Source organism: Paroedura picta, chromosome 16 (genome assembly GCF_049243985.1).
Source record: "Paroedura picta isolate Pp20150507F chromosome 16, Ppicta_v3.0, whole genome shotgun sequence".
Classification (NCBI taxonomy): Eukaryota; Metazoa; Chordata; class Lepidosauria; order Squamata; family Gekkonidae; genus Paroedura; species Paroedura picta.
In genome coordinates this window covers 30895254-30920932 of record NC_135384.1, presented here as the reverse complement: position 1 = coordinate 30920932, position 25679 = coordinate 30895254, and the positions used below count along the sequence as shown (strand labels likewise).

The following is a 25679-nucleotide window of genomic DNA, read 5'->3' as shown; positions in this document are numbered from 1 at the left end:
CGCGCGACCGCCCTGCTCCGCCCCGCCCCGCCCCGCGGTCTGCCTGGCGCGCGCCGGAGGGAGGGAGGGGAGGCGCGCGGCCTGCCCGGCTGGCGGTCCGTCGCTCGCTCGCTCGCTCGGTGGGCGGGTGCTGAGGCGGCGGGGCCGGCGGGCTGCCTCCCTCCCTCCCTGCCTGCCTGCCTGCCTGCCTGCCTGCGCCATGGTCTCCTGGGCCATCTCCCGCCTGGTGGTGTGAGTGGGGGCGGAAGGGGGGAGGGGGGTTGGGGGGGGGCAGGCAGGCAGGCAGGCAGGCCCGACCGAGACAATGCCCCCCCCCACCCCTGCGAGCACCCCCTGGGCCCGGGCAGCCCCCCCCCGCCCTCCCTCCCTCTCTCTTGCTGTGCCCCGCCTCTGCCCGTGCCGGAACAGCGGGAGGGAGGGAGGGAGGGAGGGGGGGGCTCGGAGGCCCCGGGGCCCATCCCAGGCCAGCTGGGGCCCCGTCGGGCTGCAGGAGGCCCCCCTCCCCCTCGCCGAAGGAAGCCCCCGCCCCTGGCCCCGGAGTGGGCCTGGGCCCCCTGCCTGCCTGCCTGCCTGCCTGCCTGCCTGCGCTTGGCCCCCGGCCGGATCCAGCCTCCCCTCCGCAGGGAGGGCTTGTGGACCTCTTGTTTCAACCCCTCCCCTGCCCTCCCCTCCCCGCTGGGGCTGATTTTGAAAGAGCGTCCCTGGAAGGATGGAGGGCTCTTGTGGCCCAGAGGACTGCGAGCGGCAGCAGCAGCAGCAGCAGCAGCAGCAGCAGGAGTTGGGCAGCATTTATTATTCCCCAGCCCAGGTCCCCTCGCACCCTCTCCGTGCAGAGCCAGAGCCCCGTCCCTGCCTGCCTGCCGGGTATGCCCTGGCCTGGGGGACAGAGTCAGAAGGCTTCGTGGTTACAGTTGTGCTGCAGAGTGCCTTGAAGCTTCTGCTGAGACCTACAGTTCTGCGCATGACCAGGGCTGCCTCCTGCCAACTGAAGCGTCTCTCCTTCTCCCACAGAAATCATTTCTCTTTCTCCTCTCCCTGGCCAGGTCTAAGAACCTTTTTCTGGAAGTCTCCAAGAAAAGTCTTTTCTAGGGTGTTCAACTTCCGAACTCTGTTTCCTGCTGGGTGTTGCCTGTCTAGGTGCAGGGCCGCATGTGTGTGCGTGCCTTGAGCATCTCCCAACATCTAATCCCTTTTGCATTTCTAAAGCCGTGGGTGGGTAGAGGTTAGTAAACAGTTGAGTCCCCCCCCCAATACTCTGCTAAGAAGGAGAGAACCTTTTAAAAACTCAGGGTGAAGGTTTTGCTATGTTCAAACCCCCAAAGAATAATGAATTTCTCCACACTTTTTGAAAAGGCTTATAGAATTTACTGTATTTTGTATAGGGTTTTTACTGGAATTTTAAATGTTGTAACTCACCTTGAGCCTCCAGGGAGAGGCACTAATAACTCTATATTATTATTATTATTATTATTATTATTATTATTATTATTATTATTATTATTATTATTATTATTGTGGGGTGAACCTCCACAATGAGACTTTTAATCATGTAGTGAAATCACAGGCAGCAGTAGGGGGATGACTTTTTGGAACAGTTTGTATGTTTTTATTCCTCTCTCACTTTCTCATTTTTCATTGAGAACAGCAATGGCTGCTAATTAATTGTGAGAAATCCTATCATTTGTATGTAGTAAATTTGCATCTATTTCTGTGTAATACATACATCCTTGTGACATTTGAAATTAATTTTGTCTTTCAGGCTTATATTTGGCACTCTCTACCCTGCGTATTACTCTTACAAAGCTGTAAAATCGAAGGATATTAAAGAATATGTAAGTAGCTATTCTGGAATTATCCTGTGTCCTCAGCCATTGGATCCCTAAGATAAACTTGGATTTCTGTTTGCTAAGGCCTTGTAATGCATGTTTTCTCATTCTGTTAGGAGCGTACAGACTTTGCAGTGGGAGCTGTGATTTCTCTACATTTTGACTTTATGAGTATATTAACTTCTGTTACAGCAATTTGATGAAGTAGCACCTGTTGAAAGAAGAGAGCTTTTCAAAAAGCAGCTTTATATTTGCCTGGATATTTACAAAAACATAAAAAGCATTGGACTCAAAGTACAAAGAAACAATAATATACATTAGAGAGAAAAGTGGGGTGTAAGTGACATACATATATGCATGCCTACAGACTTACAAGCATGAGCTCTTTGTGGAAGGACAAGAGTTTTAAAAAGGTATAGCTGTGTACATAAGTGTGAGTGCAGAAATAAAGGTTTTGTGAGGGGGGTGATTGTTGACAGTTGTACTTGTCCAAAGGGAAGGAACACCTTGCCATTAGTACTAGTATTATTAAATTTCTAGACTTCCTCTAATTAAACACTAAGAATAACCAAATCTATCCAGCAACTAATTTAGTTAGTTAACTATCTAACTACATCCCCCCACCCCATATTTTCTGCCATCGTTTATTTCCCCACCTGTTGGATAAGACAGATACCTCGGTGACATGGGGAAAAGGAGGGGGGGGAACTGCAAAGATGGATGGTCGCCCTTTCAGCAGGTCACCCTGGCCTCAAGTATAGGCCTGCTGGAAGAGTGTAATAGCTCCATTAGGGCTCTAGTCCCAGGCAGCAGCTCATTCCGTCAGGTTGAAACCAGGGACAAAATGACCCTGACTCTGGTCAAGGCCAGATGGATGTCTTTGAGGCCAGGAACTAGTAAGTTTGCACTAGATGACCAGATAAATTCTGTGAAACACAACATGATTATTCAATATCATTTGATATCTTTGCAATTTTCTGTTTCTCCATATTCTCTCCTAACAGTTACCTCTTGTCCAGAATACAAGTTGCTTATCAAAGCCATTTCTTTTAAAACCGGCCATAGCTTTTCATAATCTACAGAGTCAAAAAGCTTTGCTGTTTTTCTTCTGTAATTCTCTTGTATATTCCAGTAACCACCATAAATTTGCAGTATAATCTTAACTGCCTTTTCCATTTCTGAATTCAGCTTGAACATCTGGCATTTCTCATTCCATATATGGTTACAGTCTTTGTTACAAGATTTTGAGTATCACTTCATTGGTTCATTAATTCGTTCATTAATTAATTAATTCATTTTCTATATTGTCCTCCCTTGTGGCTCAGGGTGGTTTACATAGAACATAGGGATGCAAACAGCAAAATTCATAATGTCAGGTAAGAAACAGTAGTAACAATGGTTTCAACAACTAATTATAATAATTCCTATAACATTTCTTGTAATGTTTCCATATAACATCTCCATATAATAGAATGCTAACTATTATTCCATAGGTAGATCAGGATTCCGTACATGGATGGGGGTTTTCTGGGGGCCTAGTAGATGCTGTTTGTTTGGTCAACTACAACCAAATGCCTCATGGAAGAGCCCCATTTTGCAGGTGGGAGTCCAGGCGGGACTCTGATCTCTTCAGGGAGCTTATTCCACTAGGTGGGGGGCCAGGAAAAGTTTTGGCCCTGGTTGAGGTCAGACATGCTTCTTTGGGGCCAGGGATCACCAGCCAATGTGGTGTAGTGTAGCTCTTTGGGCAGTGTAGATAATGAGGCTGTTCCTCAGGCTCATTGGGCCCAGACCATTTATTACTTTGAAGGTGATTACCGAAACCTTAAGTCTGATCTGGAATTCGACTGGCAACCAGTGCAGTTGTTGGAGAGTGGGCCAGGTGTGAGATCTCCATGGTATTCCTGTGAGGACCTTTGCTGCTGCATTCTGGACCAGCTGTAGTAGCCCTTGTATTGATCCCAATGTCATTGCTCTCCACTGCAATACTGACCTCCTTCACCAGACTGTCAGTCCTGAGAATACAGTTCGAGTGCAGACAGGCACCTTTAAGACCAACCAAGTTTTATTCTAGGTAGAAGAAGCTTGTGTGTGTCGCACAGATTCCTTTAGGTATCTGAAGGATGTATATCAGGTATCTGACAAAGTATGGGTGTACATGAAAGCTCACATCTTAAATAACCCAGCCCCTCACAGCAGGAACAGCCTACAGAACCTCAAGATGCCCAGTCTTTCGCTCCTCATTGGAAGGTCAGGTCTTTCAGCTTTTATTTTTTTGCCCTCTCGAGTCCAAGTGAAGAAGGCGGACATTAACTGATGTCAACAAAATAAATAATGAAAATGGATGATGACCCTGCCTCTGCTTCCTCAGCCTGAGGGGATCTCTCTGATTACTGCCACATTACACCTTTGCAGGATGGCTGACTCTGTCTGGAGCAACTCTTGAGGCAATGGCCCTGCTTAGTTCAGGCAAAGAAGCAGGCTCTGGTCAGGCCAGAGCCAGTCCTGGGTGTTTTAGATCTCCAACGTCTGCCTACCCACCAGTTGCGCTCTAAGCAGCATTAAGTCTCCATGAGAAAGGTGGGCTATCACAGTTTAAGCAGAATTGGGTGATAACTGCCCCGTCTCTAATTTGCCACTCTTGAACCAGGTGCTTGAACAAGTGGTAACTGGACAAGTTCAGGGCTTCCTGAGTGTAGCCCATTGTTTTGATCCAGTGGAATCTGGTTTCGGGCATGGGGGTTATGGGACTGAAATGGCAGTGATATTTTCAAGGCAAGCTACATTGATGTCCAACTATCCAACTGAAATGAAAGAGCTCTCAGTGCTTTATGAGAAGGGGTCACGGGAATATCATCAAGTAGTGCAAAGCAATATAAATAGAAGGTGTCATGTAATATAAGGACATCTCTCTGTCACAGTTGTCTCGCTAACTGACTTATAGTGAAACTATAGGGCTGTAAACTAATTTCTAGAATAAAAAGTGTGAGGTTATTCCACAATATGCCCATGATCCTCAGCTGTGTCCAGAAAATGGATTCTGTTTGTTGCCCCCACGTAGATGAGAATCAGCACTGATATTTTCTGTCCTGAAGACATGGTCTGTGTTGCATTCATCTCCAGAAATAGAAGTCAAGGCATACATACCCATGCATCTCTTTCCCCATTGCCCCTCCCAGAGCTAAATATAAGGATGGCCCTGGACTCTTGCACAGCTCTTCAGTTACAAGAACGGCCGTTCGTTTTTCAGCCTTGTTCCTCTTTTGGACAGCACTCAAGCGGCCAGCACTGGTCTCGCTATAAGGATCCGTGTAGGTGATAGTATAAACTGATTGCCCCCCTGAGGGGAGGGGATGAGGAAAAACATGAACCTGCCTCCCACAGGAAAATAATTCTGAAGTTCAGTTAGCCTAACCTAACTTTGTGTGTGTGTGTTAGGTGCAGTCAACTAATTTCTGACTTAATGTTGATCCTGTGAATTGACATCCTCCCAAATGTTGATGGCCTTGCAGACTAAGGGCCCTAGCTTCCTTGATTCTTTCCATCTGTCTCCTGTTGAGGCTTCCTCTGTTCCTGTGACCTTCAACTTTTCTTTGCATTATTGCCTCTGCCAGTGAGTCTTGTCTGTTTACAATGTGACCGAAATATAGCCATGAGGTTGGAAGGGGGCATGGAGGCTATCTAGTTCAATCCCCTGCTCCATGCACGATCAGCCTAAGCATCTCTGGTATGATAGCCTCAATTTAGTCATTTTAGCTTCTTGGGAGAATTCAGGCTGGAGTTGATCTGGAACCCACTGATTTGTCTTCTTGGTGGTCCACATTATCCGGGAAACTTACCTCCAACACCATATTTCAAGTGAAACGTCATTCCTGTCAGCTTCCTGTGGCAGTTTTGCTCGTATATAAGTGTATGTGATTTTGCTTTATTTGTTTCATTTCATGCATCTGATGAAATAGGCTCCAGAGATGAAGGTTGCCACCGGTTTTCAGAATGGCACAAGGTCCTCCTTCCACCTACATTCAGGAATAGAAATCCTTAACTTGTGTCTGTAGACTAGATGTGGGCAAACAAACCAGATGAGATGGAAATCAAGTTGGACAGGGGGTTGTTACCCTCCTAAGCCCTACTCTTAGAGAGATAATATCACTGGAACCCTTGTGATGAGGCTTTATGACGAATACCAAAATAGGAAGAAGCTATAGAATGGCTCCAATACAACACAGTTAAGCTGTTTATAGAATGGAATGAGCTCACTTTCCCCATTCAAGTGAAAATACAGATGTGATTTATAAATTTAAAACAAGCCTCATGAATTGCAACTTGAAAGAAGTTTCAAAGTTGCTACTGAAACCAGTTTAATGTCTTCCCATGAATCCCTGACCTGAGAGTGCTCAAGACATGTAGTATCCAAAGGGGAACCACCATCACACATTTGTAAAAACACAACAATCGATAGTTTGCTGTACAGTGGGTGCCACAAAACCTGCCTCCTGCAGAAGGATAATCAATTCCTACAAGAGTTATCTGCTTATAACCCACTTTGCTTTCCTCCTAGGTAAAATGGATGATGTATTGGATCATATTTGCAATCTTTACAACAGCAGAGACATTCACGGACATTTTTCTTTGCTGGTTGGTACCCCATCAAGATGCTTCCTTCATAATAATAAAATAAATGGAGGAAAGTGTACATGCATGAGTTAATACTAGGAAGAGCCCCTGAGTACCAAAGACATGCAGAGCTGGACTCTTTCTTGTTTTATGGTACAGTGGGAGGTAAAGGGGTTGGAATGGGGCTTCCTAAGATGCTCCTTATGCAGATACCTCTTTGAGGTCCTGCTATGTTGTACTGATGGGTCTGACACCCACACTGAGCAATGAGTTGGAAACTTCCACAGCTTGTGTTTAAGTGGGAAACCTTCTCTTGTCAGACATGCAGTTTGGACTGCCCTAGCCTCATGGGGAGCAGTCGTGTTTCCCCACACGTTTCTTCTTCCTTGTCAATGAAAGTAGCAATCAGAAACTTCACTAGAAATTCTTTTTCTTCAGACCTAATTTTTGCTTCTGTTTTATGTTAGTATTTAGTCTACATAGTTTCTGCCTCATCATTTCAGCACCTAGATTGGACCCCACCTGCATTATCTACTGCCTTTCCTTCTAGAGCACTTCTCCATCTTTGAGAAGGGTAGAGAAGGACTGGCACACTCCTCTCTTAGCGTCCGTCTGGCTGCCATCTCCACCTCCAGGCCTTTCATCTAAATAAATTCATTTTTGCTCATTTGGAGCCTTGTTCCACTCTACCTTCCACTCCTGCCTTCTGTTATTTCCCTTATCAAAATGATGAACTGGCCTTTTAAGTTACTAGCCACATGGGATCTAGATTTCTGATCTTCAAAGTGGCACTCTTAATCATTATTTAGACTGCCAGGAGATTATGTGAATCCTCCATGTTACAACCTTAATTTAATTAAAAAATTTGCAAAGCTGCTGTGCTAAATTATCATCTTGGACTAAGCCTTTGGGGATAGAACTAATTGCAAAGTATTAATTGACAAATGTAGGAGAGAGAATTTTAAAAGGTAAATGTGCTCTTTTTATTTTTTGCAGGTTTCCATTTTATTATGAACTCAAAATAGCTTTCGTAGCTTGGTTATTATCTCCATACACAAAAGGCTCCAGCCTGCTATATAGAAAATTTGTGCACCCAACACTGTCTTCAAAAGAGAAGGTAAATGTTTCACCTTACTTCAAGAAGGATTATTTGGAAGAACTATTTAGTTTCTTGGATATTTTTTCATCTTCAGACAAGGTGTGTTTTCTTGTCAGTTTTGTCCAGTAATTTTATAACTGAGAGTTGCTAAGCTTTCTTTCTTATTTATTTACTAGTAGAAAGCCTACTGCAAGCAGAAAAGCAGTGGGCGCTAGTGGGTCGGGGTTTGGGGGGGAGAAGAGAGCGATGGCGAGGAGCGGAGAGGGCGCATGATTACCTTGAGGGAGGGGCCTTCTGCAGCGCCACGTCCCCCGTGGTGCAGCCGAAGGCTCATTGGAGGGATCGTGGTCTATGCCACGTGCCTGGTGTGGCCTTGCACACTAGCTCCAGCCCACCCTCCAACAGTGGCAGCGTCGCCGCTGGCTCCTTGTATGAGCCACGTCTGCCTCTTCGGTGGCGGTGGCTACGGCGCTCTGTCCTGGCGGCCTCCTCGTCCTGGCTGCCGCCTCCTGGTTGCTGCTGCCATTGCCAACTCCTGCCTGCCACCCCTGCCTTCTCCAAGTTGCCGCCAGGGTGGAGCGCGGCACACGCACGAGAGGCTGCCAGAGAGGCAAGTGGCTGTCTAGAGAGAGTGGTCTGTGTAGGGGCCAGTCCAATTAGGGTGTGGCCAGTCTGGACTGTCTTAGCAGGCCAGACACGCTCTGCCCACCGGAGCATTTTACAAATATATATAGGTACATGGATTAGAATTTAATCTCTCAAGTAGCTGAAAACATTGTCCTCTTCCCTTCATTCCTGCAACACACCTATGCAGGCACCTGGGCTGAGAGAGTGCAACTGGCTGCCAAACGTCGCCCAGTGAGCTTCTTTTCCACCTTCCAGGCCGATGCAACACACCTGCGCTGATTCAGAAGTTGCTGCCTGATTGGTTCATTTGTTTTTTGTAGCTGTAATCTGCTTTGTTGACGTTGCAGAGAGATGGTCAGTCTAGAAATGTAGTGAGTCAGTAAGTCTATAAATTGTTTTGTATGTCACTGAAGGTATTGGTAGGGAACAGTTATGTGTCCTGAAGAAATGTTTGTCTAGGGTCTAGATCTCAGGCAGTCCTGAGGGTCAAACTGGAAATGTGGGTGGCAGCCATTGTTCTCATGCCACATGTACTCCTTGTGTCCATATAATGCTGGGGGTGAGTAACAGCCTAACCTCTCTCTCAAAAGGAACTGGGGTGAGGGGGGCGGAGCTGAATCTGTGAACTTCCCCTCTCCATGCTCAATCATGGTAGGCCCTTTTCTGTCAGTCTGGTATCAACTCTGGGGTGTAGAGTGAGGGGTGGGGGAGTGGTGGAGCTCCCCTCACCTGTGCACCCCTTTTCACAGAAAACAGGGTAAACCAACATGGCCACTCCCTCGGGTCTGGTTAGACTTCACAGCTGCTGCCTCTGCAGAATCTGAGAGCTGGGCATGGAAATACTTAGGAGGCGTTTGCCCTTCGAGACTGACAGGCCAGAGGTCCCTGCTGAGCATGTGCTTTTTATCTTATGGGACAGGAAATCGATGACTGCTTGATCCAAGCAAAAGATCGAAGCTATGATGCCCTTGTGCATTTTGGGAAACGGGGACTGAACGTGGCAGCAACCGCTGCTGTGATGGCTGCTTCCAAGGTAAATCATGGGGATAATGGGGGTGCGTTAACTTCTGCCACCGCTGCCAGCTGCTCCTAGCTAAAGGCAACAGTGTTACCCGATGTTATGTTTAGTGGGCTATGTAGAATGCTTTCATTTTTACATGTCCTTTTGAGTCTGTAAATATTTAGAAGTGCTCATAGGATCCTCCAGAAGTAACAAGATTCCCCTTGTTGCTTTTGAGGCAGATAGATTCAGGTGAGTTGCTGTGTTGGTCTGAAGCAGCAGAACAAAGCTTACATCCAGGGGCAACCTGAAGACAAACCAAGTGTTATTAAAGATCTAAGCTTTTCACAGTTGCTAGCAACTTCTGTTTCTGCTGATTGTTTGACTGCTGCTGTAGTGCCTTTGAGGGAGAGAACTGACAATATAGACTCATTGTGGATGTTTTCTTTTCTCACCCTTTTCTACTGCCTTATCTCATTCATTTTGTGTTGCATTTTTGGGCTATTTGTAGTATGTATGTTTTAGGTATTATTGTGTCCGGTGTTCACCTCTATGCATTTGAATGACACATGTTTGTCCATAGCGTATTCCTGCTTGATTGTGTCTTTGGTAGCTTTTCCAGGCAGCAGGAGCTGGGAGGAACTGGGGCGGTATGGTGAAGGAATGGCTGACTTATTGGCTGGGCGTGCATCAGAGATGCCATCCAGCTGGAAGACTTCCCCCTGCATGAGACTGTCCAGCCAGCATTGTTCCATCCTCTGCATGGTAACCTCCTGCCTGTCATTGTGTAATCTCATTGGCTTTGAGATTGTATATAGCCAGCGACCATGAGTGCTTGTGCTTGTGCTTTGATTGGGGCTGAATGCATGCAGGTCAGCAGTGAACACTCTTCAGTCCCATCTCCTGCCTTCCCTTCCCCCCCCCAGTAGGTAGGAAGGCAGCCCAGCAGCCCATCAGCCTTGTAAGAAACAGGAAGAAATGTTTTACTTGAACATGCCAGTAAACAGGCAGGACATGGGGGGGGGGGGCAGAGGCCCAATTCCCCCCCCCCCTTATGATAGGTGGTGGCAGTGCTATCCAGCTAGCAGCATAGACTTCGGGAATGGGAGTCAAAGAGAAATGGTTTGCTTTCAGACAGAAGAATTACAGGATGTTGGAAACTGAGGCAGATACCAAGATTTCTCCCTCTCTGTCAGCAGGGATAGATTCAAATGAGTAGCTGTGTTGGTCTGAAGTCGCACAATAAAATCAGAGTCCAGTAGCACCTTTAAGACCAACAAAGCTTTATTCAAGGCATGAGCTTTCGCGTGCAAGCACTCTTCCTCAGACTAAGAACTGACCATCATAACAGTAGGAACAGTGGGGTGATAGTCATTGTATGCCTGGTGGAAAGTATCCAGGGCTTCTTTACCATGTGTCCAGACAATAAAAATGTCATCAATGAATCGCAGGTATACAAGAGGTGTGAGTGGGTGAGTTGCTCCAGGTCTGCCATGTTCGCGTATTAAGGCGCCATGCGGGTGCCCATGGCTGTACCATTGATCTGAAGGAACAAGTCATCACCAAATCTGAAGTGGTTATGGGTGAGAACAAATTGGCACAGTTTGGTGGCTGGGTCAGCTATGGTGTTGTTAGAAATTGGCTTGCAATCCATCTTTGTGTGGCTTGCAATCCATCTTTGTGTGGGATGTTGGTATACAAGGACTCCACATCCATGGTGGCTAAAATGGTATTCTCTGGGAGGTTGTTCAAAGATTGTATTTTCCTCAGAAAGTCTGTGGTGTCTCGAACATAACTAGAAGCCTTGATGGCATAGGGTCTCAGAACAGAGTCCATATAGCCAGATAACCCTGTGGTGATAGTGCTTATGCCTGAGACAATTGGACGTCCTGGGTTGCCAGGTTTGTGGATTTTGGGTAGAAGATAAAAGGTACCTGGACGTGGTTCCTTTGGTGTGTCAACCTGACAATGAACCAATCTACACAAGAAATACATTTTCTGGACACTACTGTAAGAATAAACAATGGATGCCTAGAGACTACCTTATACCAGAAGCCTACTGACCGGCAAACGTACCAACATGCCTCCAGCTACCATCCTGAACATACCAAACTATCCATTGTATACAGCTAGGCCCTACGTTAAAACCGCATCTCCTCCAATCCCACGAACAGAGATTCCCATCTAAATGATCTACAGGAAACCTTTTTGGAACTAAAATACCCAGCCAGGGAGGTCAAGGAACAGATTAACAAAGCCAGAAGGATACCAAGAGAAAACCTGTTAGAAGACAGACCCAAAAGAGAAAACAACAAAACACCACTAGTGGTTACATATAGCTCAAGACAGTACAACGCATCATCTGTGATTTACAACCCCTACTGGATAATGACAGTTCTCTTTCCCAAGCACTGGGGCGTAAACCTTTTCTTTCGCACAGACAGCCCCCCAATCTCAAACAGTTCCTCACCCACAACAATGCAGCATCGAATGTGAATATGGACACTGGTACTAGAGCTTGCAACAAACTCAGATGCCAACTTTGCTGCCATATACTCTCCAATGCCACAATTTCTGGACCTAACAACGTCACCTATTCCATCAAAGGCTTATATACCTGCTTATCTTCAAACTTGGTATATGCCATCAAGTGTCAACAATGTCCCTCTGTTCTCTACATAGGGCAAACAGGTCAAACCCTCTGCCAAAGAATTAATGGACACAAGTCTGACATCAAAAGCCACAAGACTGAAAAACCTGTAGGGGAACACTTTAACCTTCCAGGACATTCTATAAGGGACCTGAAAGTAGCTGTTTTATTACAAAGAAACTTCAAGAACAGGCTAGGAAGGGAGATTGCAGAAATGCAAGTTATTACAACACTCAATTCTTTGATATACCCTGGACTCAACAAGGACAAAGGTTTTTTATCTCACTATGCATGCTAACCTTATGTAACTTGTGTACCCACATTCCTCACGATTTATTTGAATCGGGATTATGTGACTGTTAGCAATATGTAATGTAATTTTGAATTCTACTTTCTGGTCCCAGGACAAGATAGCTGCCAACTTAGCTTCTACTTGTAAGGAAGTGTCACACTGATATGGAGACAGATGGGGCCAGCAGTACATAGTAGGGTGTGAGCCGTGGATCACTGGCTTTGACAGTTTTATTTCTGACATGTCTTTGTGAACTACAAATGGGTTCGAGGGGTTTGATTGGCTGGTTTGGCAGGGAGTTACCATGTGGCTGTGTGTGGATGCTGTGACACAGTTTACTAATGTAACAGGATTAACTTTTGCTTATATATTCCTACTGTTATGATGGTCGGTTCTTAGTCTGACGAAGAGTGCTTGCAGTCGAAAGCTCACACCTTGAATAAATCTTTGTTGGTCTTAAAGGTGCTACTGGACTCTTTGTCAGCAGGGAGCCTGTCTTTTTCTCCACTGGAGCTCCCACCTTATGGAATGGCATGCCTGCGGACATCACTATGCAAAACTGAATTACTCAGGAGGGCATTTCTGCACAGGCAATAGGGGTGCTCTGTGCAAAATGGTACATAAATGTACTTGGATAAATTATTAGGAGACGGAGTTAACGCATCTCAAAATTAACACCAGCCTTTCTTGGAGGAGTGTCGTCGGGAAAGCTAGACAGCTCCCTTCGCATGTCCTTGTCTCTCTCTCCCTAGAATACATCATGGTGCTATTTGGCATGAACATGGAATGTAAAAGTATAAATAACTTAACATTGAATACTTTCACACTAACCATCAGTATGATACTTTAGCACATGCATCTTAGTTTTTGTCCTCTGACAGGTAGGAGGAAAAAAGTTGAAATAGAAAACAAATTTTGTAGTACCAAAGCAGTGCGTTATTTAGACAGAACCTCTCAAACAGTCACAATGTGACTAGCTCCATATTTGAGATTGAGCTCAAAAACACTGAACTCTGCAACAGTGTGGTATCTTAATAGATATTATAGCATTCCAATTGTTTAATGTATTTATTCGGAGATAATGTTATACTTTAGTAAAGTGCATTTTAAAAAGACTTCAATATGTGTAAACTCTTGCCGATATCTTGGTTTGTGTTGGCAGTGAAATGGTTGTTGTGGTGCCCTGGACAGTCCTGGATCCAGTGCCAAAGATTCATCAGCCTAAACTGTTCTTGCTACACACACACCCTTGACACTACTCCTGACATGGTCTTCCCCCCATACTGGGGCCACCACTGGCCAGAAGCACCCATGTCATGCCACTTGATGGGAGGGGCCAGAACCCAAGACCACATGGTGGAAATTCAATAAAACACCTCTGTTGTATTGTGCACAAAACCCATTATTGGAGCTGAATTGGTTGTGGCAGGGCTGTTGAATTGGAGTGGGGGCTATGGGGGATGAGGGTGGCTTGTGTAAAACTCTTGTGTCCTGGGGCAGCTCCTTGAGTAGCATCCAATGCAGCATCTGGTGAGCTCAGTGACATATGACCGTGTTTGGCCCAAGAATGGGGAACCACAGCCTATGCAACACCTTCCACCCCTCTCACTTCCATGTGGCCAGCCACCCAAAGGGAGCCGCCCTGTCCTGTGGTCAGCAGTGCTTGGGTGACCTTGCACTGGGGAGGTTGTGGGTCATCAGAACCATGAAAGCTGGGAATGTGTGCATCCAAGGCTTGCTCATGGACAGGGTCATGGCATTCTGTGGGTTCATTCCCAAGCTGACTTCTGTGGCTGTCCCCCCCTACCGCATAGCTGCTGCTGAGTGCCAGGTGTTTTTGGGACAGTGCACAGTTGTTCAGACTCTCCTGCTGTCTGGGTGAGCTTGTGATCTGGATGAAAGTGTGCAGGGTGTTGGGGCTCCCTCCATCTCTGTTACTGCATCTGTTGTGTCTGGCAGGCTCTGTGCTTGCGCTTTCATGTTTGCTGCCTTGGTGACCCTGTCTGGGTCAACAGGCCACATAGAAATATTTTAAATAGATTAAAAACTCTGCAGTTGCAAGATGCCCATGCATTCTTCCAGGAGCAGACTGAGAATTCTCTTTTAATGAAAAGGTTACGTGTCATCTCATTTTAATTCAGGGAAGAACATGTGGCAACAGTTTGGAGGACACCGGAGAGTAGATGGAACAGGGCTAGGTGGATAAAAGTGCTGACCGAACATAAAGCAGTTTCCTGTGTTAATATGTCTTTTGTTAGCTGAATGTCCTCATAATATTCTGAAGGTGAGAAAAGATCTAAGGCATGACTGGCTTGAAGGATGCTTAATGTCATGTCCTCTGTTTCTGCAGGGCCAAGGAGCTCTGTCAGAGAGGCTCCGCAGCTTCAGCATGCAAGACCTCACCACCATTAGAGGAGAGAGCAGCAGCACTGGAATGCCACCTCCTCCTGCCCAGGTGGTTTCTGTACGGAGAAGTGGCAGGCAGGGCCAGCCCAAAGCAGCCCGGATGGCACCAGATAGCACTGGATCCTCAGGTCAGTGGAGGAATTGCTGTCACTTTTGAGCCATTACTTTTTCTTCATGTCTATCGAAACAAGCACAGCACATGATGCTGTGATACAAAGTTTCTGCAAAGTTCTGCAAATATATCACATTAAAGTATAAATAGTGAATAGGGATATTTTGCCGTATCGGATAAGTTAATGCATATAAAAATTTTAAAACCCATGCATGGACTTCTCTGAGAAAAGGAAAGATTTATTCTGTATCCAAAAGTATAAAGAATACAAAACAAAGAAACATTTAGCTTATTTCTGTTCATTCTTGGATATGGATACAAGACTGCATAGCACAGCTCCAAGAGCCAGCTTGGTGTAGTGGTTAGAAACAGTGGCTTCTAATCTGGTGAGCCGGGTTTGATTCCTCCTCCACATGCAGCCAGCTTGGGTGACCATGGGCTCACCACAGCACTGATAAAGCTGCTGTAACTGAGCAGTAACATCGGGGCTCTCTCAGCCTCACCTCCCTCACAGGGTGTCTGTTGAGGGGAGAGGAAAGGCAAGGTGGATGTAAGCTGCTTGGAGACTCCTTCAGGTAAAGGAAAGCGGCATATAAGAACCGACTCTCTTTCTACCGCAGAGCATTATGGCTACCCACCGGAAACTATCTGCATACCACAGAAGTATAGCATGGGCCTTTTCTAATTATTGCAGAGCAGCAGCAGGAGAAGATTCAGGACAACGCCAATGAGAAATGAGCAAAACCTCAATTTAAATCTGTAGCAGTGACGGTGGCACTTTGCTGCCATCTTGTGTCTGCATAGTGTATACCAGCAGGACTGTTCAGTTGGACACAGGCCTGTTGGGATCTGGCTTGCACGGGGAGATGGACTGCTCAGTAAAAGGTAAAGGTAAAGGTATCCCCTGTGCAAGCACCGAGTCTTCCCCAGTCATTACCGTTTACCCCCCAGCAGCAAGCTGGGTACTCATTTTACCGACCTCGGAAGGATGGAAGGCTGAGTCAACCTTGAGCCGGCTGCTGGGATTGAACTTCCAGCCTCATGGGCAGAGCTTTCAGACTGCATGTCTGCTGCCTTACCACTCTGTTCCACCAGAGGCTCTGGACTGCTCAGTAGGGATGTGCAAACTCAAACTTGGCAAATCAATGCTGATTCAGATTGTTTCCTCATTTTTTTTAGCTGAGCTTTAGCCTCCAAGTTTGATTTGGTACCCAAATTGCTGCTTTTGGTTTGATTCCCAAATTGCTGCTCAAAAAACTGCCTTGGCCGAGAGAAATCTCCCCCTGCGCAGGTCAGGCACCAGGGGTCCCACCCCCAAGCCTTGTGTAGATATCTGAGAAGGATGGAGAATTCTCCTCTATTGGGGCTGTTCTTTTCCCCTCTGCTCTCGTTGGTGCCAGATCTCAATTTTCTCCAAGTGCATCTCCAAGTGTTGGCATCACACAACAAGCTCTTAATATGTGGTTCCTCTTTCAGTGTGTTCATGTTGTTTGAAGTGCCAAATCACCCCAGGTGAGTACTGGATTCCCATTCCCTTCCCCAAATCCACATGTCCTTCCTAGTATGGCCAGGGGTCCCTGAACTCATGTTTGCCCTTCAGTAATTGGGTTTCCAGCCCTGATGAGCCATTTTTGAAATTTCTGGGATTTCTCTATTGATGTGAGCCATGTAGCTGCGCCCCTAGTGAGGCCGTAGAGTGTTTGGGGGTAAGGATGGCACAATACCGAGGGTTTGCTTTTAGGACTTTACATGCTGCATGTACTCAAATTTCTATTTTTGTTGAACTTACTTAATGGGATTATTTGTGTCATTGCAAGTGCTCAATGTGGGATCTGTGGTTTAGGTGGATGAGAAGGAAAAGTGTAGAGGATGGGGAGATGAAGGGGAGATAGGATGAGGCCCTGCTAGCAGTTCTGCACATCAGTATTTGCAAGACAGGGTAGCCCAAATAAGGCAGTGTGCTGCATGATATAGGACAAGGCCCAGTCTTGTCTCCTGTGCTTTTGGATCTTCAGATACGACCCTTCATGGCTTTGGAATTAGGCATCAACAGGATGCTTATTGCACCCCGCTTTGTACTTTTCTTTGTTCAGACTCTTTGGAGAGGCCCTGAGCCAGGCCTGGCTGCTGTTGCAAAATGGCTGAGAGGGACCAAGTTCAGCATGAATCCTGAGAAGATGGAGGGTGTGTTGGTTGGGGAAAAGGACTGTTTCCCACATTTGGTGGGGTTGATGCTCACTGTGGTGGTTAGGAGCCTTGGGCTTAGGCTGAATCCAGCATTATTGCTGGAGAAGCAAGTTAATTCAGCTATGAAAAATTACTTCTCCCATATTACTTAAATCCAATGAGAACTTGCTACCTTGACCAGGCTGCCTTGGCCATGTGGATTCATGCCGGAGTAACTTTGAACTAGACTGTTGCCTCACATCTGTCTGCCCTTGAAGACAACTCTTGGATGCTTTAGGATGCTTAGGGCTGATCCTGCATCGAGCAGGGGGTTGGACTAGATGGCCTGTATGTCCCCTTCCAACTCTATGATTCTAACTCAGAAATGTCAGTTGGAAGAGAATGCCCAGCTCATTCTGGTTACTAGTTAGTTTCCAAGTTCAAGTCAGGGTCCTGGTGACCACGTAAAATGCCCATGTCATGGCACTAGGCTGAACTATCTGCAGGACTCCCTATCCTGCCCTGCTCCACTCCCTGATGACTGCACTCATTTGACCACAGTCTTCAGAAGGTCCTGGAGCATCCCCTGCCATTGCGTCCGTTTTATGGGATGACCTGCCTAAGATGGTCAGAATGGTTCCCACTATTCTACCATTCCACAGGATGTGTAAAACTGAAGTTAAAACTTTTAAGTTGCATAGAGTTTTTGCTATCTTGGTCTCTCTAGCATGATCCGATTGCACATCTTTGGTGACAGCTCGGGACTAAAATAATAAGTTTAATAACAATTTTAAATTTCTGAACTAGATAGTTAAGTTACTAGTGTTCAACCCCTATAGTTCAACCACTCTCCCAAAGATCACAGAAATAACGTTACTTTATGGCCAGGTGTTCCATGTTAACTGTTCTCTTTCTCTCTGTCTGTAAATGTTTGGGGATGCTGATGTAAGTGTTACAAATTTGCATGATGGGCCTCTTTGAGCAATTTAGTCTTCAAATTAGTCCTCACATTTAACAATTTAGTGATGTGCAGGCTATTCTGCATTTTGAGTGCCTGGGAATGGTCTGAATTTTACTGTGGTTAACAGATATATCTCCGAATGAATGGACCTCCTTAACTAATCTGGTATTTGCTGGCTTTTTTGTTAATAAAGTGGCTGGGTTGTGTTGAGACATGTGACTTTCCTGGGTTTGCTTTACTAGCAGAAAGGCCTGTTGTATGAAAAACAACAGGTGCTAGCCTATGCCCCCACTGCCCCGCCAACAGCCCTGTTGAGGTCTGATAGGGCCGCAGCTGGGGCTGCTCGGGGTGGGGGGAGTGCTGGTGAGGGCTGCCTCCCCCCCACAGGCCCAGACCCTCTCCCCTCCCAGCTCCTGCAGGCTGGTATTTCTTGCACATGGAAGAAATTGGAGGGGGGATGCAGCCAGGAATGGGACAGCTTGATTGGCTGTTCGTTGGACAGACAGCCAATCAGATAGGCAATGAGTCCAAACTCCTCCCACCACCCCAGTCAGGTTTTATTTCTGTTACAGATAATGCTTAAGGCGCATGAATCACTAAGATCTAAATAGTATCCACAACAAGTAAAGGCCTATGAAGGAGAAAAAGCCATTCTCTAGGCCATTGGTATCTTTTTAGCCTGAAGTTGAATGTGACCACAAGTGGCATGTTTTCATTTTCTCCTTTGGTGACTTCCTGTAGTAGCTTATCCCTGATACCTTTCTGATCATATTGAATTGTTCCTTTTCTTGATTGGGAGGCTACTGTACTCTTAAAAATACTTTCTGTAAAACTCTTGATATATGAGTTCCTGAACAGAAAACTGCAACCAGAATGATGATATCATAGCACTTTGCACCAGGAAATGGTTTGAGGCTGTGCTCTGGATTACCAATGGGGAGCTTGATGCATGAAGACCTGTACAGTGGCCACAAGATTTCTGTTGCAAGATGGTGCTTCTCTGAGCATCATATGGCATGTCAGTATCCAGGAACTGAACCTGCTAGGTAAATTGGTTCAGGATCTCTCAAGGACTTCCTTTCTGTGAGTCTACAATCAATGATGACAATGGCACCAGAGGATCTCGAACAGAGGAGAATTTGGGGATGGGAGCAGAGAAGGCTCTGCTCTACATGATGTAAGGCCATATTGGTATACTGCAGGCCAAAGCAGACTCCCAGAGGAGGGCCATTACCCAGAAGATACAGGCTCTTTTCAGAATATTGAGTAAGATAGCAGCCTCAGACAGCACCCCTTCTTGCACCTCTCACCGTGGGGAACCGAGACTCTACATCTGTCAGTAGCAAGTATGATATTCTCGGGGGCGGGGCGGGGGGAGGCTGCCAGCAGAGCATAGTCCTGCCCACAACTGAGGGTGCTGGCGTCAGCTCAGTAAACTATGCTCCACTTAACTCTCTCTTGAAGGGTAAAAAGGATGCAGTCTGGCTATCTCTGCCATCTCTATGATCACACTTTGATTCGCAAATGAATACCTGATTGCCTGTTGTGTTGAGCAACATAACAGCTGCTTTGAGACCGTTCTTATTGGAGGCTAGCTTTTAACTCTCTGTAGATTGTTAACTCCCAGAAGTTGCATGGACAGTGCATGGACGTGGTCAGTGGAAAGTGGTTGGTCACTTAACACCATCTTCATCATCTCTGACCTTTCCATGTCCTGTTTTTCTTCACCATTCAGATTGTAAATGGCTGTTGTAAGTGGTTGAATTAGAGGGTGAGGCAGAAAGTGGAGTTGTGTCTGAGGAAAACAGTGAATCAACTAAAGTCATGTTCTCATGTGATGAAAACTCTTTCGAATGTACATCCAAGACTGAACAACCTAAAAAGGCTGAAATCATTGAGGTATTTGCATATTGCAGTTTGGTGAAAAACTGACAAACTGGAATTTCTGGTTTTCCTTTTGCCATGGAAAGGCTGCGGAGGTTGGACCTCAATTCCACAGATCTATGGCTGGATCTGGGCCCGCAAAAGGATAACCTTCCAGAAATGGGGGATGAGACAGTCTGCTTGAAACATGGGAGTAGAATACCCTTCTATTTGCATAGCTTTATATATATTTTTCATTGGTAATGGGTAGCTCCCCCCCATATTTTTCACTGCTGCACTTTCCCACAGTACTATGCATTCCTGTTTTTATATTTGCAGGCACCACCCCGAAGCCTTAGGCCTCGCTTCCGGATGAAACGTAACTCCCCCTGTACCGCTGAAAGTATATGACGAACAAGTGGCACCAACAGAATGTCTCTTCTGCCTTAAAGATCTATTTAATCAATGATGTAGAAAGACCCATGGTGAGGTAGGTGGCTGGCTCGGAGTCAAATGATGCAGCATCACAGGCAGACTTGGTTCTCCTCACTTCCCATTTTCTGCCCTCTGTGACTGCTGCACATCACGGTCAGAATAACTGAGCAGGCAGCAGCAAGCCTGGTGCTTCCCGGCATTTAAAGTTTTTAAATGTGTTTTCCCTGGCCACTTTTCAGGTACATGGGCTGGACTGCATATTTGTCATTATTTAGTTCCATCTGCTTCGTTTCAGCTCTGTGAATGCAAATAGGAAAAACCTGTTCTAAATAGTTGGGATATTATTTATTTCGGCTTCCTAATGTATAATGTGGACTGGCAGGGGGCATAGATTGTTCTGTCCAAGCTGTCTCCTGCTTAGCTTTATGACAAGTCTGTGAATGATGTAAAAAAATCCTAAATGCTTTAGAGTACACATACATTGAAAAACTATGTCAATTTCTGTTATCTTGTTGGTTATTGTGTGTATTTATAATGAATTACTTTGCTGGAATAGTGGGATGAGAATAGAGCTGAAGAAACATAGCAACAAAAAAATAAATGGACTATCACAACATAGCCTTGGTTTTGATGAGCCTGAACAAGAGGATGTATCCATACAGATGTTTTGGTCTGCCTTGATGTTCTTTTCAGGGGCATCCACATGATACTTGCCTTCTATTTGTCCAGTTTACATGTCTTCTCACACTTTCTTTCCAAAACTTAGTTTGGCACAAACTTTGTGGAACTATCAGCAGACAAAGTATCTTAGGACACCACAGATTTAGGCGTGTACATCTGGGAGGCTTTTAAAAAAGATTAGGAATTGCCAGATAATTTAAAATTACATTATTAATATATGTGCTTTAACTTGTATATTTCATTGCTGAGACTTCTTGTTACCTGCCCTGGGCTGCATAGGGAACCATAGGCTATAAAAATAGTTTAGTTTTCATGTTACATTGTTATAACAATCCATTGCAACAATGCACTAGTTCCCAACTTTCATTTTTAAAGGATATATTATTATTATTATTATTTATATTATTTATTACATATATATATTTAGCTCTTTTGACGCAGAATGTGCAGCTCACATTTTTCTCCTTACAAACCTGCAACAAAAAGGCCTAGATTGGCTTGTTTTTTTTAGAAAAAGATAGTATATTGTTGCAGTAGATTGTTATAATGTCCTGGCATTATAGTGATTTGGCAATTCCTGATTTTTTAAGCCTCTGGTGGTGGGGGAGGAATTGGGTGCTATGGGGGAGGGGAGTATGAGAATTCTGCCATACAAAACATATTGATGTGATTTACACATGCAGGAGAGAATAACCCTGAGATAGTAGAATGGACTGTTCCATTTCAGAGTATAGCTGGAAGATCATAGAAGGGCACATTTTGGAATGTTCCCCTACAAAGAGATGTAAAAGTTCTTAAAATGTTGAAGCTTTAGGGTGGGGGGAATAGGGAGGGGAGGCTGGAATGTTGTGGAAAACGGAAATATATGAAGTACTTTCCTAGCAAGCTTGAACCCACTTTCCTGCTTTTGCAATATAAAACCTAGGATTAATAGCTAATCTATAAAATGGTACTGCACACCATAGTTGTGCAATTTATATGCATAATTGCCTTAGCTTTCTACAAGTAAAACTTCAAATACCTGCAGTACTTGAGAGTGGGTTGCTGTGTTGTACATCTCCATATTACACATGTTGAGTTACACTGTGTCTTAAAATGCACTTCACTTTTTCAAAGGACTATTTCATGGAAGTTCTTTTTGAGTTTCACAAAGTTTTCATTTTTTTTGTTGGAAAACTTGAAAAAAAGTTCTCAGGAGGGAAACAAGTTACTTTTTGATTTTTCTTTTCTTGCTTTGGGGAGGACATTTACCCCTCAAAAGACCACTGAAAACAGAAAATCTGCAGAGCATAACCAATCAAGAAAAATTAAAAACAGAGGGGGGAGAGGAGTTAGAAGTTTTTTCCTGTTTTGATATTTTTCTTTTTGCACAGAACTGTCTTCTTGTGGAAGGAATATTCAAAATGGGCGCCTATCACCAAGAGGTGATGGCAAAGTGGCACAGGACAGTCTACCTTCTCATTCTCTGGCATGTGCAAACTGACCTCTATCTTGCTGAAATGAAGAAAATCTAAAATTACCTTGTAAAGTTTGACAGCTGTTCTAGAAGAAATGTGGCAGAGTGTATTCAAGCATATTTTGTAATAATAAAAGCTAGAATGTAAACCATATCTCACTAAAATGGTATGGATGGGTGTGCATGGGAACTCTGCGATGTCTACACAAGAATTCTAATTCCAATGGTTTCCCAGCATGCGTATGAGTTTCACCCAGAGAAGGGCAGCAAGATATTGCAGCTTAACTTATCCCTGTCGTTTGGAGAGAATTTGACTATAGTCTAGTTTATGACAGATTAGTTAGCAGTGTCATGTAGCTTATAGTCATTGGTAAATGTTAAGAGCAGATCAAGCAGAAAGTGCTAGGATGCATATTTGTCCTTCAGATTGGTGTATCTTGTAAGCATGAAGCATGTGAAATGCAGAATTCTGTAGCCCTTTGTTTGCTGTTGTTGTCTAGGGAAAACACAGTATGGTGAAAACTTTCTAATACTAATAATGAGCGGGGTGAATGAAAAATGATAATGTTAACCTCCTTTAGGCACAACAGTGATTTAATGTTTCAGGGCCCAAAACTAAAATTATGAACATAGTATTTCTGTCAGATTCAGGGTTCATGACATTTTTGGGAAGCCTTAACCTTCCCCCTGCCCAGCAGCTTGCCTCCTCAGCCTGCTGGGATGGTGGTTCTGCTGCAATCCATTGCCAGTTGTCAGTGAATGCAGAATGAGGACAGCACCCAAAAAAAATCTTCAGCTGGAGCACAGGGGCGGGGGGTGTCAGATTGTGTACTTGTAGCAGATTTGTCTTTCACAGATATAAAATTGCCAACAATGGTAGCTGAAAGTATATTCTTTTGTGAGTTAGTTATGGCTGCGCACACACACACAACCCATTCTGTTGCATACAACATAGGGCTAAGTTTGCACTCAGTTATTCCACAAATAATTGCAAATTTTAAAAGATAGAGTAAGTTAACAGATGTTTATCGGCCCTGCTGTTCTGGATTTCCATTTATTACATTCTTGAGTGAAACTGTTGCCTGGGCAGTTGCCTTGTCCCTCCCAATAACAGCACAAGTATATTCTATATGTCTAACTAATGTGCTAATTTATCTGCTGAGCTGAGCACAGTGATGTATAGGTCAACGAGACACATGAATGGTTAAACACATTCTCTGTAATTGTACATCTCATCTTTTTTCTCCGAATTCTAATTTAATCAGATCATTTACAAGAAGCTGCATTTTGTCAGCACTATCATCTGGCATTTTACACATTTCAAATATACAATGATTCTTTCTAAAATCATACCTTCTGCACAATAACTGGGCTGCCCTATTTTCTAGTAGAACTATTTTCTTCTGTAGGGACTGTGCCCATCTATACTTCAGTGTGATGTAGTGATTCCAGGCAGGATTTCCCATTTGTGCCACGGAAGCTTGCAGAGTGACGGTGGGCCAGTCACACCCCCTCCCCTTGCCAGCGTGGTTGGGAGGACAAAATTGAGAGAATGACACAAGCTACTTTGGGTCCCCATTGGTGTCAATGATTTAAATTAATGAAATAAAAAATTATTCATTACAGGTATTCCCTTGGGATTAAAGTGAGTTGTAGTGCTGCTGAATGCCCTTGTCCTGTCCTACCATCAGTCCTGGTATGTGTGTGTGAGAGAGTTTTGACAACCAGACTGGGGGGAAATGTTTCCTAAAGTCGTTTAGCCCCATTCCAAGAAGAGCTTCAGCTGCCCGCAGCCATCCATTAGGGTCAGCACATTTTTCTCCAGGTCAGTTCACAACGGCAAAGCATATACAACTGCATAATAGTTCTAAAACAGATATTAACAACCTCCACTCAAGTGCTGTGGTAGCTACCATGAAGGAGGATCACTCCATAGCAGGGATGCCAAAATTAAACACACTCCACTATTTAACAAAATGAGATTTGGCAAACTGTGGAAGTCTTTGGTACTTGGTGTTTTGGCTTCTTGCCATCAGAGTTTCAATTCAGGGGCAGCAGGAGAGGAATGGTGGGCCAGCCACTAGTACCCTCTGGTGTGTTGCGCCTACATAAGCCGTTCTTTCAGGGGTCTTGGGATCAATCCCTGCAGGTGCAGGAGTGCTCCCTGGCCTTTTGGAGAGACACTTGCCAAACCTCTCCCACAGGACTCTGCCTGCCTAGCCCTGGCCTCCAAGGCCGCTCAAGTACTTGGGGAGCTGCCTCCTCTTGCAGGAATGAGGTTTGCCTAGAAAAGGGACTCTCTTAATTATTGCCTGCCTTTCTCAATGAGAGCAGATCCCATGGGAGGAGTATAATCTCTGCGATTTCCCCCCCATTAGAAATATTCCAAAGGACAGCCATATTGGTCTTCAGTATAAGTTAGATTTGAGACCCACAAGATTTTGGGGGCAAGCGCTTTTGAGTCCAAGATCCTTTATTTTTATTTATTTAGATTTTTATATCACCCTTCCCTATGGCTCTGGGTGGTTTACATAAAACATTGTAGAACATTTACATAGAACAATATCAATTTGCCCTGGACTCAAATCTAACAGCCTGTTTGGGGAAGGGCTTGGCCTGTAGAAGGTTCAGTCTCCAGCCTCTCCCATAAGGATCAGGCAACAGGTGATGAGAAAGACCGCTGCCTGGGACACTGGAGGGGGGAGGGGGGCATGCCACTGCCTGGCTAAACAGCCCGCACTGACTGGGATGGACCGATTCAGTACAAGGCAGCCTAAAACAGGGATGAAAAAGTAAAATATTTGAAGAACAACATAAACTAAATAAAATGGGCACCTACTCTCTTACAGTCTTAAAGCAAATCAATGAATAATTTCCATACATAGCTGTGAAATTTACAAAAATATATTTCAAAAGTTTGGGTAAATGCTGAATGTTGAGCCAGTGTTATATTAAGAGTGTGTTGAATTAGGATCTGGGGAGCCAAGTTCAAAATAGGCCAGTTTTTCTCTTTCAGACTCACCTACCTCACAGGTCTGCTGTGAGATAAATGAACTGGGATGGAATTATGTATGCCAGTTGAACTTCTTGGAAGAAGGGTGGGATTTTTTTTAATGTACTGAATTGTAATAGGGATGGAATGGCCCTTGACCAGATGTGCAGCCTCCTATCTTCAAAGCTTTCTTAAACAGTTGATGCGATAATGTACATGTGATGATTTGTTAACTGTTCTGTTTTGTTGTCTATTTTGCACTTCACACGATTTGAACTTGAAACAAACACTATTTTGAAAAGTGACACATACTAATGACCAGTATTGGAGGATGTTTATTTCCTGTGATTGATAGCGGTGTCATACTAGCATGAAAACTGGAATAATGCATGTTTAGATTAACATTAGGACAGTATTTGAAAAGCAGATGTTTTGCTGATTGTATTATACTGCTTGATACACTTCTTGACAATAAAGTCTCAACATTTTTTACACCCTC

The 25679-nt window shown here is 44.8% G+C and overlaps 1 protein-coding gene across 2 annotated transcripts; it reads left to right on the top strand.

Moving 5' to 3' along the window:
• Positions 1-6: 6 nt before the first annotated feature.
• Positions 7-25679, top strand: REEP1 (receptor accessory protein 1). Of its 2 annotated transcripts, XM_077315565.1 has the most exons (9): positions 7-231; positions 1760-1832; positions 6385-6461; positions 7437-7557; positions 9086-9199; positions 14459-14642; positions 16103-16138; positions 19510-19652; positions 19956-25679. In XM_077315565.1, exons 1-9 carry the CDS (start codon positions 200-202, stop codon positions 20025-20027), a joined length of 852 nt encoding a protein of 283 aa, XP_077171680.1. In that variant the 5' UTR covers positions 7-199; the 3' UTR covers positions 20028-25679. The 2 variants fall into 2 exon arrangements, with proteins under 2 accessions (XP_077171680.1, XP_077171679.1); XM_077315564.1 differs by lacking the exons at positions 16103-16138; positions 19510-19652 and having other exon boundaries at positions 35-231.